We start from the raw sequence: 18,307 nt of genomic DNA on the forward strand, positions 1-18,307 counted from the left end.
ACAAACCCAGCAATAACTGAAATACTAAACCAGTAAGTATCTTTTTCTTCACCTCACAGAACACCTAGATGAATGTCTAGGGATCAATCGGAATATTATTATTAATACTGTTGACAAAAACAACTAAAGGAATCTACACCTTGAAGTCTGTGGAGACTTGATAATTGTACATTGGATTTATGTAGCGCTTACATCTAATGCGGCATTGAAGTGCTTAGTGGCGAGTAGCATGGCACCCCAGAACCCAAGATCAGAATTAAAGTTAAATAGTTAGTATATTATTAATATGTGCTTTCTTGTTTACTCGTGGGTTAGTTGTGGTTTTAAGTCTGTGCTCTTGAGTTGTCAGGTGTTCAGTGGTGCTTTGAGTGGGGATAGAATGATGGGAGTGGATTAGGAAAGCTGTAAGTTGTTATCAGAAGTAGTGGGCATGTGGGCATTTTAGTTTAGCATATTGGCTAAAAGAAGGTGGGTTTGTAGGAGCTCACAGTAGTCAGAAAGGTTTAGGATGACTCAGAGAGGAAGGAAGGGACAAAGGTTGAAGGGAATAGATCTGTTTTTTAAAAGAAATAACAGAAATGAACACATACGTGTCTAGAGAAATACCCACACATTTAAATATGTAGTGGTATGCATACACACATCCATATACACGTGTCATTTAGTAACGTTTTAGTAGCATGCCCAGATAACTTTGTGTAATAGTTTGTTTTACTCCAGATTCATCCCAGGCTGACTTAAATATGGGGCAGTTACTTCAGAACGATCTCATAAAAGGTACTTTTTGAACACACTTCCATTATGTGAACATTAATAAATCTTTTTATTTTTTGTTTACCCGAAGAGTGGATCGTGATTACAGGAAACACCCAGAGCCGCTCAGCAGGTGAACTAGAAAGTGGGGTTGGTTCCTCGCCCAAATATGGGAAAAGGTCTCTCTGTACCACAAAGAGGATCCATGAAGGCTCGGTTAGACTGTTAAAAGGGGTTTCCAGCAGGAAAATCAGAAGGATCTAACAACAGAGGTATATTCTGATTAGTTGATGGCAGCCAATCAGGTGTGCTGAAATAGCAGGCTGTTCAGTGGTTACACGCTTCTGAGAAACCAATAATGTCCCTGTCTCGCCAGCCGTCAGACTGTCCATTACTGCATAGACAAGCAAGCAATGTTGAGGCAGTTCATGGATGCACTTTGTCTGAGCTTTGTAAATCAGCGTTTTTTTAGGTCTCGCCTGACCCAGTGCTTGCGCTGGTCTGGCAAGACTTTAAGTAAGGGCTTCAAAAAATTCTACCTCTGGCCACAGCTTGCAGTGCATGTGCGCGGGCGCACGCTTGTGCAGAGGCGCCATATGGCATGATTACTGCTGCGCGCGTACCACTCGTGCACATGCACTGCAAGCTGTGGCCGGCGGTAGCATTTTTCCCCCGCGATCACTTTCACTTTGGCCCCGCGGTTAACTTCCTTGTTAAATGTGCAGAGGCAAATAAGATAATGCATTGTTTTGAATTCCGTCATATAACTCTCGTAAAGACGGCCCTACTCAGTGAGTTCATGCTTCCAACCTTTGTTTAACTCGGCAATGGAAGGATGCTGCGAATGACTTCACATTTGAAGTAAAAAAAATTAAAGCCGGTATTTTATCAGGCGTTGGAAGTCACTTCACATAGTACCCAAAGCAATGCTTTTGCACACACCCAATAAATGTATAGGTTGGCAATGAAGCGAGTTGTATACATCATACGTCTAAGGATTGCAGGCAACACATTTACAACAAGCATTGGCATAGCCAATAGGTCTCGCTTTTGGGACCTTATCAGTATTTAGTTATGCAGCACAATATCCTTGGTGCAATAACATCAACTGTTGCATGGCTAAAAACGTATAAGGTACCAAATACGAGACCTATTGGCTATGCCAATGCTTGTTTAAGAAACTCACCCCTAGCCTGTGATTGTTCTATGTTTTCAGACTCTAAGCTGCATAAATACGTTTAGGAGGATTTGCTGCTGTAAAGCTTTTCCCGCTCCCATTGAAACTCAAGCCTTTGCGTCGGTGAGTGGAAACGCCTCACCGTCCAAGACTTCAGGTGCAGACACCAGGTGCGGTGCGCAGACCGCATTGTACCAAGCCAGCACACCCAGCCATCAGACATGATTGTGTTAACGAGGAGAACTGGTTATTCTGCCTCGTTTGCTCCTCGCAAGGACACTCTCGGCCTGCACTTTACCTGAACTATTGTCTGGAGCGCGCCAAAGGCTGCAGGTAGAAGCACGAGGCACTGTTACACCTGGGGAGGGGGGCACCCGGGGGTTATTGTCCTGGATCTCGCGCTAAACAGGGCTCCGCACTTTAGCTCACGACAACAGATGCGCAGATCAATGTCTCACAATAAACCGAGACAACGAGGCCTGCGAGTGATGGGATTTCAGCCTCAGGAAGAGATGTTTTGCTTAGCCTGATGACGCACGCTTTGGGGTCTCCTCGCTGCACAGAGAATCCTGCACAATGTACAGAGTTTGCGTGTTATCCTCCATTCCTGTCAGTTGCACCTTTAACAACCCTATGCGAAGCCAGTAGTCATGGTTTATTTATTGCAAACGTGCAATGTGCAAAAAGGTATTTAAAAAACACAAACCTAAAAATAAAGATGAGGCCTAGCCGCCAACTAACTGGCACTAACAAGTGCTCCTCTTCAGGCAGCTGCACACGTGTGATCAGCCACCATGTCCTCTCACAGTGCAAGGCAGCCAGGGGTGAAGTGGGCCGACCCACTGCCCAAGACTGTATGCTGAGGTGGGCGGACGCAAAATGGGGAAACAATAGAGGAAGAGGGATTATCAGCAGTCCCTGTATCTATGCATGGGTGTTGTTTTTTTATGATGCTTTTTTTTGGAAAACGTGATGTTGACTAAACAACTTAAGCTGTACCCAGGCCAGACCTAAAATAAAGCCCTGTGCCTTGCTGCACAAACTGTTATTCTTACATTCTGAAATCCATGTGTGTTTAAATGCCGTAAACCAACTCTCAATTGACCTACGTGGCACAGTTGTGAGGCATTCATTCAATGAAAAGGAAAAGCACTTCAGATGACGCTTGAGGTAAACTCTTCTGTGAAACTGAAAGTGTGTAAGTGGGACCTAGGTACACAGGCAGAGCCACGTGTAGAACTGAAATATTGAACAGACGATGCAAGTCAGGATTGGGGTGCATTCGCCCAAGTCTTAAACAGATGATTTCCCGAGGCTATTATTTGCCCAAAGCTCACAAAGCAATTGACAACAATGATGTACTCGGTGAGAACTGAGGTGGTGCATCAGTACCGTTGTCCGTGGGTCCAAGGAGCGGTATAGCAATGTGGCTACAGTGGTGACTGGGGTGCAGTGACGTGTGGGCTCAGTTGGACACCGTGTCACTGGGGCCGATGATACATTAAGGCATTATAGGTCGCTACTCTATAGTGCCATGGCATAGAGCAACAAGATTTCGAAATATTACCACAAAAGGGGCTAAACCGGCCTTTTTGCAAGGGGAAAGGAAGCACCTGAAAGGCAACACACCAATTTGCTCGGCGATATGAAAAATCTTGCAGTGCAGATCTTCCTTTTGCGGACCCAGACTGGAAATGGGAGCATCACTTGTCTGTCAGTAAGCGCTGGTGCCTGATGGCGTGTGGGAGGAGATCAGTAGAGTGAAGAGGTAAAAACAGGAGAAAAGGCAAATGGAAGAACAAGGGAGAGACAGAAGGAGATATGTAGAAAAGAGACAGAGGGGGAGATGCAGGAGACGGGGGGGAAGGAGAGATGGGTGGGTGGGTACATAGGGAACACGGCAAGGAGAGGACAAGAGGGGGACGGGGTAGAGAAGGCGCGGACAAAAGAACAAGCAACAAAAAGACGCGCGGCCGCGAGACGCGCTCTGTGGTGGGGGAGGGGTAGGAGCATTGAAGCCGAGCAGGCAACACTGAGGCGCAAAAGTGAAAGCAGGCAGGCAGGCTGGCGAGTGGTGTGAGATGTGCGTGCACCATGACGAGAGAGGAAGGCCATATGGCGCCTCTGCTCGTCATTGTGCGCGTAACCGCACGCCCGTGGCCAGCCAGCTAACAGACCTAACAATCTCTGAAGCGCTTCCCCAAACGGATTGCATGGCGGCACGATGCACGTGATTGTGCGCGTGCTCGCCATGCAATCCACTTTTGGGAGCACTTTGAAATGCCCCTTTTACAAGAGTCTCGCATGGCGATTGCGTAAACGCAATAGCTAGGCGAGACCTAAAAATGTGCAGTGTGCTGGTTCCACTCACTGGCCTTCTATGTCTCTCTTTTTATTGATGTCCTCTTTTCCTCGCCTTTGCCATTATTTTATTTCTTTCTCTACAATGCTCTCCCTCTTCCACTCCATCTATCACTCCCTTTGCTTTCATCTCTCTTTCTATCTCCTTCACTGTTTCCGTTCACTCTCTCTGCTTCCAATGTCTCACTTGTTTAATACATCTGTCTTACCTCTGTCTTTCTCTCTCCTTATTTCACCATTCTCTACTACTCCCTCGCACTTCCTCTATATTAGCCTCATATCTCGGCCTCGTCTGCACCTCTTTTTCTCTATTTCTCATATCTTTCTATTTTTCATCCCACCGGCTCTACCTGCCTCGCTACTTTGTTTACCTGACCTGTCATTCTGTGCTTCCCCTTTCTATTTGTGCTATCTCATTATAACTCACCTCTCTTCCTATCTTATTTCTCTCTAGACCTTGCCCCGCGGTTGGCACCTTGCTTACAAGCCTACATTTAAAACTGCATGCCAGGCCTCTAAAAACAAGCATTGGCATAGCCAATAGATCTCGCCTTTGGGACCTTATACTTTTTAGCCATGCAACAGTTGATGTTATTGCACCAAGGATATTGTGCTGCATAACTAAATACTTATAAGGTCCCAAAAGCGAGACCTATTGGCTATGCCAATGCTTGTTTTCTGGGGTCTCTGAGTGTCTCCTGTGAGTATCGCTTCTCCTGGGCTTGACCCGGGAAGAGGAACGGATAGGGGGCCCGGGGGCTCTTCCCCGTCCCTCGTATGCCAGTGAGTTCTTTAGTACTCGCACTTTCACTTAGAGAGCCCCCGCCTAACATAGGGTGTGCCAGTGCCTTTCTCGCCAGTCTCTGCCACTTGGGTTTCCTTTTCCTTGACTAGGGCGGAGCTTGGCTCCCACTCAACCCCCCTGGACTGCCTCTCATAGCTGACACCACACCCAGGCTGTCACCAAGAGCCTCTGTGGGGAGATGGCGCGCGCACTGCCGCCTGCGCTAAGTCACTGGGCACTCTGTATTCTCCACCCCAGAACACTTACCTAGTGCTCAACCGAGTTTGTACGGAACACGGTATATACCATTATTTAATAATACATTAAACCCACCACTGGATGATTCGAAACTCTTTTATTAACTGCAGGAAACTTTGCCAGCTGAAACAGTGTCCGTCTGGAAGTCGCCTCCTGAAAGTTCGTGAGAGGACAATGAGCTCCTGAGAACCACTGCCAGACCGGCGAGTCCCCTGGGATCGGGTGTCAGCCCGTGGCACCGCCCGGAAACCAGTGTCAGCTGGGGAGTTCCCATAAGTAGCCCCTCCAAGCTCTCTTTGAAGATGGTGCCCATAGAGGACCAGTGTAAGTAGAGGGACCCCCAGGTGCATGGGAACCACTTCCGGTACGTAGCCTCCACTTAAAAGGGTCCGTGCAAGACGTGCCTAGATCATGTGCCAGCCCGTGATGCCCTCTGGACCCCTGCCAATAGAGGGAGCCACTGAGTGGATAGCGACAAAAGAAGCGCCTCCTGAAGTGCAGTGCCATCTGAGGCAAAGCCTCAAGGAGCTGTACCTGCAGCGAGGAGTTCGCCCAAAAGACCAGTGCCAAGACGTCGCATACCCTGCCAACCTGTGCAAACACTGAAGCCACTGGAGGGCCGGTGTCAGAGGCACACCTTGAGACCCGGTGCCAGTAAAGGCTGCCTAGAGGGAGCTGTATCAGAAAAAGAATTCCCTGGCGGCCAGTGGCGAGGCTCTTCTCTCCCTGTCGCACGGGGCAGCAGCGGTCGCTCCCCTGAGGACTTGTGCCAGGAGAGGGTCCGCCTATTGGTGCCCCCGGTGCCCGACCGGTGGAGCCTCGTAGGGACACGAGCCTAACGAGTGCCCTCTCAGGAGCCGAGATGGTGTGGGACGAGAGGCTCGCGGCCCTCTTCCGGAAGAATCTCCAATCCACCCTGACCTACTGGAGCGTCTTCTTCAGCTTCGGCCTCTGCATCGCCTTCCTGGGCCCCACCCTGCTGGACCTGCGGTGCCAGACGCGGAGCTCCCTGCAGGACATCACCTGGGTCTTCTTCGCGCAGCAGTCCTGCCTCCTGCTCGGAACGGCCACCGCAGGACTCTTCAAGAAGACGTAAGGCGCTTTCCAACTCACCCACTGGCTCAGCTATCTGCGCTTTTACGCACCACTTTCACCTTCTCCAATCACTTCCGATTGTACGCACCTTTTCTTCTCCCTCCTCCGACTTGTAAGCTCCATTCCCCCCACTCAAGGCACTTAAGTAATAATGGTCTATGAACGTCTTCCATTTTTTCGCACCTCTTCCTCCTCCACGGACTACTTCTAACTTTACTCAGGACTTCCACCTTCTTCAATCGCTTACGTTTTTGCGCGCCTTTCCCAGCTTTGCGCAGCACTTTCACCTTCTCCTGTCACTTCCCTCTTATACAGCGCTTCTCCAAAAAGCGCTTCCATCTCTCCGCCACCACCATCGTCACGCACCTCTTCCACCTCCACCAAGTTGCGTTACACGACGTGCTTTGTAGAAGTCACATTACCTCCTCGTCCAGTCTTCCTCGCCACAGTATTCACATATGAGCCACCGGCTCCACACAGAACTCCAAGTAAAATCAAAAAGGCAGCGCTCTAGTCTCCCCTCCCTCCTCCAATATGGCCCCCAGTGTCTTCAGCCAATCCCATAAAGGGATACATAGCAAGCAACACGACCTGTTCTTTTTTTCTGCACTTCTCCAAGTACTGTGTCGCCTGTGTCCAGGTGAGTGGGGCTAGGTTCCTGCTTCAGCGGTACCGTTATGCCCTTGGGTATCTAGTTTGGGGGTAGTAGTGAGTTGTTTTTTCACGTTGGTTTGTTGTCTTTTAGCTGTATTGTGTTTACCTCCTGCTTCTGCCTTTGCGCCTCTGGTCCTGCTTTAGCGGACTTTCAGTGGCGTTCGTTTTGTTTCTAACGCATGTGGCGTACAGTGTGTTGCTATACAGGAACTGTAACGCTCTAACGCTGACTACCTCGAGGTTTGTTTCATTTCCCGGCCGCGCATCCTGCTAAGCGGACGTAGCGCGGCCGGATGCGTTTGATCTGGGGGCCCGAGGCTCCCGCTGTCATTCTTACCTCCTGTTGATGCCGCGTGTGCGTGCTGTGGGGGCGGGTGTATCCCGTCCGCGTTTCTTTTGTTAATGGGTCGTTGCGCGTTCATTGATGTTCCACTCTGTATCGGTCCTCGCTTGCACTGTCTATGGGCATGCGCGCGACTGTTTTTCTTCCGGCATTTATGCTGGATTGTCTAATTACAGGTGCTGGCTTGTTTGGTTGCCTAGCAACCCCGGGGCCTTTTATGCCAGGCGTGTTGTCTTCTTCCATGCCTGTGTTTCTCTTCATGCGTTCACTGGTGTGTTGCTCTCATGGAGAGTGGTTCTGTACCTGATTCTGCTCCTGGGGCTTCTGGTTCTGGTATCCAGATCCCATCTATGGAAGTGTTACAGCAGATGATCAATTCTGCTGTGGCTGCTGCTATGCAAAGTCAGACGCCTGTTCCTCCTGCGAAGCGGGCTAAGGTGGATGACGCTGCGGCTGCTGATTATGACATTGAAGAGGAAGTTGATGTCAGAGGTCGTTTTGTGCAGGGTGCCGACCTGAAGGAGGTGCTGGGTCACATTAGAGAGAACTTGGTGTTTCCTGCTTCTGTTGTTCCTCTGGAAGACGATCTCTTTGCGCAATACCAGCGTCCTGAGCCTGATTCTTTGCCTTTACACTCTTCGGTCTTGAAAGTCCTGGAGAATGAATGGAAAGATGTGGACAAAGGTTCCTTTCCACGCTTTTTGAGTAAAAGGTACCCGCTACAGGACTTTGATGTGAAATTCCCTTCTTCGGTGAAAGTTGATTCATTGTTGGCCAGCATGGCGTCTCATGGAACTATAGTGTCTGAGGATTCTTCTCCTGCTGATCTGGTTGACCGTAAAGTGGATGGTGCGGCGAAACGCACTTTTGCGGCTGCGAATTTCTCTATCAGGGCGGCTGCCTATGCGTCTTACACTATACAATCCTTGCTTAAAGATTTTCAGTCTCTGTCTGAATTGATGGACCAGGGGGAGGATGTTTCTTCTACCCTGGCTATGATGGAGCAACAAGTTCGGTTGCTTTCGGATGTCTCCTTTGACTCTTTAGGTGCAGCGGCTTCCGCGGCTGGATCTTCAGTGGCTGCGAGGCGACAGTTGTGGCTTCGTTCTTGGAAGGCTGATGCTGCGCAGAAAAATCTCCTGATGAAAATCCCTTTTTCTGGGGTTAAGCTTTTTGGGTCGCTGATGGATGATATGGTTAAGAAGACGGCGGAGGACCGTAAGCTCCTGGCTCCTGAGAGGGCGGGTCACTTCCGTTCCTTTGGTTCTCAGAGGGCTTTTGGCCCTTCTCGGAGGGGTCGAGCTGGTCAGCCCTTTCGTGGGAGGGGGCGTGGCCGGGGTGCTCCTTCCTTTGGAAAAACCCGGTTCTCCGGTTCCTCTTCCTCCTCCACTCCTGCACCAAAGTCGTGACTGGATCGCTCCTGGTATGGGTCCGGTTGGGGGTCGCCTCAGTTTCTTCCTGGAGTCTTGGAGGCTGACTGTATCGGACAAATGGGTGCTGCAGGTGGTTTCAGAGGGTTTGCGTATTGGATTTATCCAAACTCCCCCAGACTGTTTCAGGGCTACTCCTTGTCCCAGAGATCCTGTAAGGAGATTAGCGCTTTTGGAAGGCATCGAATCCCTGGTGGTAAAGGGTGCGGTGATTCCTGTTCCCATCGATCAGTTGGGGTTGGGTGTGTATTCCATCCTATTCCTGGTGTCGAAGCGCACTGGGGATCTTCGACCTGTGATGGACCTGAAGTGGGTGAATACTTGCATCCCTCACCAGAAGTTCAAGATGGTTTCCCTTCAGTTGATCCTTCCTCTGATATCTCAGGGCGACTTCCTTGCATTGATAGACTTGAGGGATGCTTATCTCCATATCCCTGTTCATCCCGAATCTCAGATATTTCTCCGGTTTAGCGTGCTGGGTCGGCATTACCAATTCCAGGTACTGCCCTTTGGGCTCTGCTCTGCTCCCAGGGTCTTTACTAAGGTTCTGGCTCCTCTTATTGGACACTTGCATTGGGAGGGCATTAGTGTTTTTCCTTATCTGGACGACATTTTAATTTCTGCTTCTTCTCTTCCTAAGGCGGAGTTGCATGTCCGGAGAGTGTGCCATATCCTGGAGCATCATGGGTTCCTAGTGAATGTGCCAAAGTCCTCCCTGGTTCCTGCACAGGAATTGACTTTCATTGGGGCTCTGTTCAGGACTCAGTTGGGTATGGTGTTCCTGCCACCTCCCAGGATTCTGTCCCTGGTGTCTGCCGTTCGTGCCCTGTTGGTGGGGCATTCTCATCCTGTGAGCTTATGGTTGAGGGTTCAGGGTCTGATGTCGGCGTCATTGTGGACGGTGCCGTGGGCTCGTCTCCACATGTACCCGGTGGTGTCCCACGTTTTGTCGCATTGGGACCCCTGTTCCCTAGATATGACTGTTTTGGTTCCTATGTCGGAAGAAATTCGGGTGGTCCTGGATTGGTGGTTGGACGAGGGTCATCTGTCCAGGGGACGCCCCTTTCTGATTGTTCCCACCCACGTGGTCACTACCGATGCCAGCCTGCTGGGGTGGGGTGCTACTTTGGGGGATTCGACTACTCAGGGGGTTTGGCCTCCGTCGGTGTTGTCATGTTCCTCCAACTACAAGGAGCTGAAAGCCGTCCTTCTGGGTTTGTTGGATTTCTCGGATCTGGTTCAGGGTCAACATGTGCAGGTCCGAACGGACAATCAGGTTGTGATGTCGTATGTGAACCATCAAGGAGGGTGCAAGGTCCCTTCCCTCAGTTGCCTCAGCCGTCGGATTTGTTGTTGGGCGGAGTTACATCTAGAGTCCCTATCTGCCATTTATCTACCTGGCACGGAGAACACTGTGGCGGATTGTCTGAGCCGGGTGTTTCCCTCCATGGGCTCTTTGTCCCTGACACATGTGATGTTCAGGAGGTTGCGGCGGATGTTTGGTTATCCGATTGTCGACCTCTTTGCTTCCCAGGGCAATTTCAAGATCCGTTGTTTTTGCACAATTATGCCTTGCCGGGATGCGTGGAGGGTGGATGCCCTGTCGTTCCCTTGGCCGACGGGTCTCTTGTATGCCTTTCCCCCTGTTCCCCTGATTCCGGCGGTCTTGCAGAAGATCAAGAGGGAGGGATCCTTTGTGCTTCTCATTGCTCCGGGTTGGATGCATCGCCCTTGGTATCCCCTGCTGTTGGAATTGGCTGTGTCTCCGGGGTGGGCGTTGCCATTCAGCCCTTATCCTCTGTTGGGTCCTCTTCTTCCTATGCCTGTGTTCCGTTCCTTGGGTCTGCGGGCCTGGCTATTGAGAGGGACTCGTTGATACGATCTGGCTGTTCATTGGCGGTGGCTGGGGTCATTCAACTATCCAGGAGACCTTCTACTCTTAAATCCTATGCGAAACACTGGGATAATTTTGTTTCTTGGTGTCTGTGTCATGATCTGTCGGTGGCTTCTTTGGATCCGGCTCGCATTTTGGATTTTTTGAATGATGGATTTGTGCTGGGCTTGGCCATTTCGACTCTTCGGGCTCAGTGGGCTGCAATTCAGGCGTTCCATGTCCTCCCTTTGATTTCAGTTTCACCATTGGTGGCTAGACTTTTTAAGTCTCTCTCTTTCCAACGACCCCGTCCTATTATGTGTCCTCCACCTTGGGACCTGCCTTTGGTTTTGCGCTCCTTGCAGGTGGCTCCCTTCGAGCCTTTGGAGTTGGTGGGGTTGAAATTTTTAACACTCAAGGTGGTGTTTCTTGTGGCGATTGCTTCTGCCAGGCGTATGGGTGAGTTGAGTGCCTTCCTTCGTTCTGCTACTTTTTTGTTGGTTTTGTCGGACCGGGTGGTGTTGCGCCCTCATCCTACGTTCATTCCGAAAGTGGATTCTTATTTTCACAGGTCTTCTGAGGTGGTGCTTCCATGTCTTTGTCCTGATCCTTCCTCGGATGAGGAATCCCTGTTGCACCTCTTAGATGTTCGTCGTGCCTTATTGATATATTTGTCACTCACGTCTTCCTTTTGCAAAGTGGACAACTTATTTGTCAATTATGGTTTGTCGCGTCAGGGACTGAAACCCTCCCTCTCGACGATCAGTCGCTGGATTAAGGAGGCCATTTTGTTGGCGTATGCTTCGGTTTCTGAAGTTCCCTCCCTTCCTGTTCAAGGGCGTTCCACCCGCTCTGTTGCTGTGTCTTGGGCCTCCTTCAAAGGGGTGTCCATGGAGGATGTTTGCCGAGCTGCTACTTGGTCCTCCCCTCATACATTCATGTCCCATTACCGCCTCCAGGTTGGGGGTGGGGGTTCTGTTTCGTTTTCATCTTCTGTTCTGACTGTGGGGATGCCTTGAGAGGTTGTCTTTGATTGCTGTACCTCTGTATATTAAATTTTGTTTTTCACTGCACTTTGGTGTGGTCTTTTCCTTACATGAAGCTGATTGCTTTGGTATCGGCTCATTTGTGAATACTGTGGCGAGGAAGACTGGACGAGGAGGTAATGCCCCGATTACTTACCGGTAATCTTCATTACTCCGAGTCCTAGTCTTCCTCGCCACAGTATAGTTTCTCTTCCCTCCCGGCCCTGGTGGTGGCTTCATGTATGCGGCTTTGTTTCTCAGGTCGTGTTGCTTGCTATGTATCCCTTTATGGGATTGGCTGAAGACACTGGGGGCCATATTGGAGGAGGGAGGGGAGACTAGAGCGCTGCCTTTTTGATTTTACTTGGAGTTCTGTGTGGAGCCGGAGGCTCATATGTGAATACTGTGGCGAGGAAGACTAGGACTCGGAGTAATGAAGATTAGCGGTAAGTAATCGGGGCATTAGCCTCTATGCCAACGCTGCCTGTGGCTAGACGTATGACAGATGTCTCCAGCGAGTGCATAGCCACCAAGCAGGGTTCATTTACTGTCATCCTTATTATTATCATCCCCTGAATTTTACAGCCGAAGCAAAGATCTCTGCAGCAGGTGGTCAAGCCCACACCACATTTTAAAATGCAGCCACTTTGTGGCCAATTAAGTAAACCAGACAGCTTTACTGTCACGTTTGTCCATGTTGCCAATTTCTTTGCGGCAGAGTTTTTCAAAGGTAAATATATAAGTTCACTCTCAGGCTCCGCTTTTCATGACTTTTCCCCTCGTGACCCTACCTTATACCTTCATTCCCAGTTTATATATTCTCGTTCCCGAAATAAAGCATTTTAAATTCCGGTTCTGATTACAGCTTCAGCCGTCAACGTCTGCAAATAGTTTACACCAACAGAAACTCCTCGCGTCGGCGCTACCTGCCTATGTATTCCTTTGTACATTTTATGCACACACGCACGTGCGCTTTTCGAACCTTTCTCGAATCTGTGGCCTGGGTGGACTCTGGTTTGCGCGCACTTCTTGTACTTTTAGTCACATTCTCCCTTTGTTTTATATCCAGGCTAAGGCCAGCCTTTCGTCTGATCATGGCGATATTTTGTTTCCGAATGCTAGTAGCGCGTGCTGTGACTTCTTACTCGGGGAATAGCCATCTAGGGGCATATCAGCAACAACCGGCGATAATTATCGCTAAGCGCACTTAGCGCTAGGATAATTATCGCCCTAGGATAATTATCGCTGGCTATCGCTGGAGATAGCGTGCTATCAGCAACGCTTATCTCCAAAGCGATAGAAATCCATGTGAAAGCTACAAAACTGTGAGATTATTGCTGGAAATCCAGCGATAATCGCACTGTGACAGGCGATACCTTGCTGATAGGACAGGGTGGATTTAGCCATGTAATCCACCTCCCATTGGATTACATGGCTAAATCAGCTTGAAAGCAGGCGTACAGGAACCTGCGTTAAGCACGGTTAGCACTTCTTTTCCAATCGCTAAGCAGGTTAGCGATTCCCTTGTTAATTGGAGAAATGTCGGTTAGCGACATTTCTCCAGTTATTTTGGGAAGGAACGCTCACTTTGCATCTCATTAGAGATGCATAGCTGGGTGTTGAGAGAAAGGGCGCTAAGGCAAAGGATTCACGCGATAGCGTGACCTTGCAGATACTACGATAAAATGATCGCCGCTTTTCACCCAAAAACGGACGCTAAAGCGGCGATAATTTTACTGTGCCGGCTTGATGATATGCCCCTAAGTGTTCCATTCATCGTCGGCAGGGCCGCCTTTCTTGTTTCCAACCCTGTGGTTTGTTCTGGATGGAACCGTCGCACACTGCTCTGCTCCCTGTCTCGGGGCTCTAGGTAGGAAGGGCCTGGTTAGCAGAGGTTCTGACGGCCCGTGTTTGAAGAGATGTTACCATAAATGTACCCATTTCTTCCCAATACCAGAAAACAGGCCATCGCTTTTTCAGTCAGGCGGTGTCGTAAGGTGAGCCCCCGCTGAGCCCCCGCTGCCGCCGGAGTCACTGAGCTGCTCCAAACACGGAGGGAACGAGTTACGTTTGTAGATTTATATAGCACAGCGTATCAAATCACCTCTGGGGTATCCAGGCACTGTCCATGTTCACGGGAAGATTAAGGGCCATATTATCAAGAACACGCGATAAATAACGCAAATCGCGCTTCGCTCGTTTTTCATTACCGCACTCTATCGCTGAATTACATCGCCTTGTTAGCGGCGTATTAGCAACGCTTTGCTAACAGGTGAAGTACAATCCAGCGATAGACTGCGATAATGATCATTAGCATGTGAAATCCAGCGATGATTTCACAGCGCTAATGAAAAGCTTGGTAATAGGGGAGTGTGTACTTAACCACACAATCCACCTCCCATAGGCAATAATGCTAAGTCAGGTTTTATTCAGGCGTTAGAATCATGCGACGATGGGGGCTTAGCGCGTCTTTTGTCATCGCTTCGCTGTTCAGGGGTAGTGTTGTTAATACTGCGATGTTGGTTATGTGATCATTTCACATGTTGTCCGAGGAGGGAACGCCTACTTTGCATCTCATTAGCGATATCTATCGCTATCTTGAGAAGTGTGGCAGATTCGTCCGCTAACATGCGGTAATGCATGTTAGCGACGCGTTGCTAATATTGAGATAATAAAATTGCCGCTTTTTCGGCGCTATGTGCCGAAAACGCGGCGATATATCTCTTGATTATATGCCCCCTAGTGATTTGCCCAGGATCACGGGATGCTGTGCCGACGCCAAGACTTGAACCGGATCTACTCCTGCTCTGGCGCTGCGCCACATCCACACCCTATATTACAGGCATTATTCCTTCGTAATGGTAGATGTTCCACCACTGGGGCCAGGCATGTAGAATCTACTCCTGAACTTATCTGCAAGGTTACATTCTGGACCAATAGCTAATTAGGGGGAAAGGAGGTACTTGTATACTCACATCATGTGGGTAGGTAGAACTGAGGGAGAAATCGCCCGAGGGATATTGCATCATCATCAACTAGCCAGACATAGTAGGGATGCTAATACAACAGGCATCTAACGCTAGATCTTTCCCAACAGGAATTAAAATGTTACCACAAGGTTTCGTCTATTCGCAAGAGGACTCACACCTTATCAGGAAGACTAGAATCCCCTTAAGGCGACAGACAGATGAGGGGAGAAGGGTACAAGTATCTCCTATTCAGTTGACCAATAGATTTTATCCCCTGAGTTCTCTAGATAATGACTGATTGGCCCCGTGCCCACTAATTTGTCGCGGGAGAGAGATATGATATAGACTGAAAGGGGTTATTACTCTGCTAATCTGGTTTCCTCTCTAGGTTCACCTTTGAAGGTAGTGAGCTGAAACATGGCAGGGTTGAGTATTGAAAGGGCCAATGAGAGGTGGCTTTGTATATGAACAGGGCAGCATAAAATGGACCTACAAGAAACTTAGGACAGAGAGAACTCCTTTTTTTGGATGGGTATACTTCCTATTTCTCCGCAGCTCTACAGTCACAATCGGGTAGAGCCAGACGTGCAACGGCCAAAGGGCTCAACGGGCTTCAGCCCCCCCAGTCGTGTGTGTCAGCCCAGGCTGAGACAGCTTCTCCCCACACCCACAGACAATTCTTGAGCTGCTGTTGGCTGGCTGGTCTGGCGTCTTAACTCAGCCAAACCTATTTCACAGGTCCTTAAAAGAACATTTACTTGATAACAAGGCTTTGTTGTTTTTTCAACCTCTCCTAGAGCCCCTGCATCTCCACTCTGCCTATTCATTAAAGTTGCAAATTACTTTTGCTGCCACAGTGTGAGAATGCATTTCTTGAAAGGTAACTTTAGGCTTTGGTTTTTTTTTTGCAGTTTTATACAGCTCTAACTCCACCCTAAGGTATTGAGGTACGTTTGCATGAGCACCAGTTACATTATACAAGGACACATTGCTGGATGTATTAGCCCACCCCCACCCCCCGAAATTGGACTCTACATTGCTGGAAGTATTAGCGTCACCCCCCACAACATTTGCCTCTACATTCCCGGACGTATTAGCTGCCCCAAAAAATAAATTTGGCTCTAGTTGCACCCCTGGGTAGAGCTACGGGTGGCTTATTCACTCTGGTATCCCTGAGTATCCCATGTAACTCTACACAGATAGAAACAGGTTCTAGCTGTCTGCTGGCGATCCAGCTGAATTTTAAACATGTGCCTTCTTTATTGGTTGTAAACTTGTATAACTCTTTTGTACAGTCTAAATCTGCAGAACATTTGTTGGTGTTAAAGTCTTTCTTAAAGTCCTATGCGGACTATTAGGTGGAGATTTTAATATTCACTTGTGCCAATCAGTGTGTCACTTAGATGATGAATGGAGTCTGGATGACCTTAATAATTGCCACTTCGAGCAAACTAGTCAAGGGGACCTGCTCAATGACATCACTGCCCATCTTAAGTTGGCGCGCATTGTGCAATCTAGAGAGGAAGAGGACATTCCAACTTCTAAGGGTGGATGTTCCAATTCTATCATTAATTATATATTCATCTTGGCCTTTTTAGTTCAATTTTTGTTGCATTTTGAGGTCAAATAGAGTCGGTTTAGTGAGCACAACCCCCTATTTTAGATTTTGGAATGGAGAACTGGAGAGGCAGTCAGCCCTATAGTAGGACCTAGGAAGACTGATATCCGACCACAGGTCCGAGGCGCAGATTGAAGTGGAGCAAGGTCCATTTGGTCCTATTTTTAAATAACCTCCACACTAAATGTGGCTGTGACATTAGACTTTGCTTAGAGTCCCTATTAAGTGCCATCAATGGAATCTGTGTGCATGGTGCAAACAGCCTGGTGAGAGTGGAGGGTAAATTTAAGCCTAGGGGAGAGAAGTGGTTCGACCATAATTGGTCTAAAGCAGACCAAAACCTACTTATAGCTTAAAACACAATTCCAGGAACAAGGGCAAAATCACTATTCAGAGGAAGAAATATAAACAGGCCTTAAATAAATGAAAGAGCAAGCATGGGATCAACTACTTCAGGCTAATGTTTTAAAAAAGACTGCTAGTGTCTGGGAAATTGTTAACCGCCCCTTCTTTAATGGGGTCTCCAAGAGCGTTTTAGATTGTATTACAATGCAAAGGTGTGGGTGCCGCATTTCTAGGGTATATATGGAAATGTGACAATGGATTTCCCCAATAGCACCCCGATATTGCCTGGAGGCGATTTAGATTTGATTTTCACTGAGGGGGGAAGTATCAGAGGCCATTTCCACCCATGCCAGAACACGGCGCCTGGCCCTGATGGTATTTCTGCTGATTTATACAAGATGAGCCCCAAATTGTAGGATAAATAATAACTCATGTCCTGAATGCTTTACCATCCTCCTGGTCCAGGTCTAGAATTGTCCTGGTTTTTAAGAAAGGAGCAAGATCTGATCCGCGATGTTATAGGCCTACACCCCTCATAGATTCCATGGTGAAGGTAATGGGGAGAGTGATTCTCTCACGGTAACCTCTTTGCTGAATCAAAATAATGTTATTTCCAATCTCCAGGGCCAGAAAAAGGCATTTTAGATGAATGTCTAAATTAACTTTTGATCATCGGGAAATACACTGAAGCCAATAGGGGCATGTTACATCTTGCTTTTATGGATTTAACATCAACTTTGGACAGAGTCAACAGATAGAAACTTTGGCTTCTTTTTAGTAATAAGGGGTTGGACCTTAACATGGTCCATTTCTTGCACAAGTTACATTTAGATCTCACGTCAGCCATGAGGTACATTCAGACCGGGAGTCTCTCCCCACTGTAAGAGCGCACAGGAGGGTAAGACACGGTTGTAAGTAGGCCCCACTCTTGTTTAAGTTATATATCAACAACTTGGGTCCAACATTATGAACTGCTTCAAGAGACATCCCCCAGGCTGGGACTCAGTTATTCCCAGCACTTTTATACACAGACGATGCCGTGCAGCTAGCTAGAACAGCAGGTGGGCTCCAGCATCTTCGTAATTCTTTCATAGGCTTTATGAACACCCTAGATTTGAGCACTAATTATACTAAATCCCATGTTATGGTCATAGGATCCAAAAATAAAAGTCATAGGAAATGTTTTGGGGAGGGTACGGAAATTACTAGGCTTAAAGCCTGTTCCTTATTTAGGGATCCTCTTTGATTAAAGGAGTACATGAGCCACGCGAGGGAGGACAAAAAAGGAATACAATGACAAGAGCTGTAGCAGCAATTTTTGATTTTGCTAGCAGATTGGGTGCCAAACATATACAGGCGCTTGTTAAAGTTTACCAAGACAAATGTATTTCCGTTAGCCAGTTGCGGGAGCGACATCTGGGAATACAAGGAGGCTACAGAACTACAGATAGTAGACTTGGGGCAATCACGAGACGGTAACGGTCAGTCCCACAATCCACAGCCTCCTTCATTGTTCATGAAGTGCTAGGTGTTGGGTACATATCAGATCTTTGGCAATTTGCCTACTATTAGGATGGCTCAGGATCTGGATTAATCCTGATCTTGAGTTGAACCAGATAATC

At 48.4% G+C, this 18,307-nt stretch overlaps 1 protein-coding gene across 3 annotated transcripts in view; it reads left to right on the plus strand.

Annotated features, from left to right (window-relative positions):
• LOC146869225 (solute carrier family 60 member 1-like) overlaps window positions 1-18,307 on the plus strand; it is a 227,048-nt gene that overhangs the window by 25,361 nt on the left and 183,380 nt on the right. The window contains exon 1 of one of the 3 annotated variants that reach the window (XM_085644364.1): window positions 5,267-6,425. The exons of the other annotated variants lie outside the window; for them this stretch is intronic. Within the exon in view, the coding sequence (XP_085500490.1) occupies window positions 6,196-6,425 (230 nt within the window). The 5' untranslated portion in view covers window positions 5,267-6,195. Of the gene's footprint in view, window positions 1-5,266; window positions 6,426-18,307 lie in introns of those variants that run through there. 3 annotated transcript variants of the gene reach the window in all.

This window comes from Triturus cristatus, chromosome 1_1 (assembly GCF_964204655.1).
Source record: "Triturus cristatus chromosome 1_1, aTriCri1.1, whole genome shotgun sequence".
NCBI lineage: Eukaryota > Metazoa > Chordata > Amphibia > Caudata > Salamandridae > Triturus > Triturus cristatus.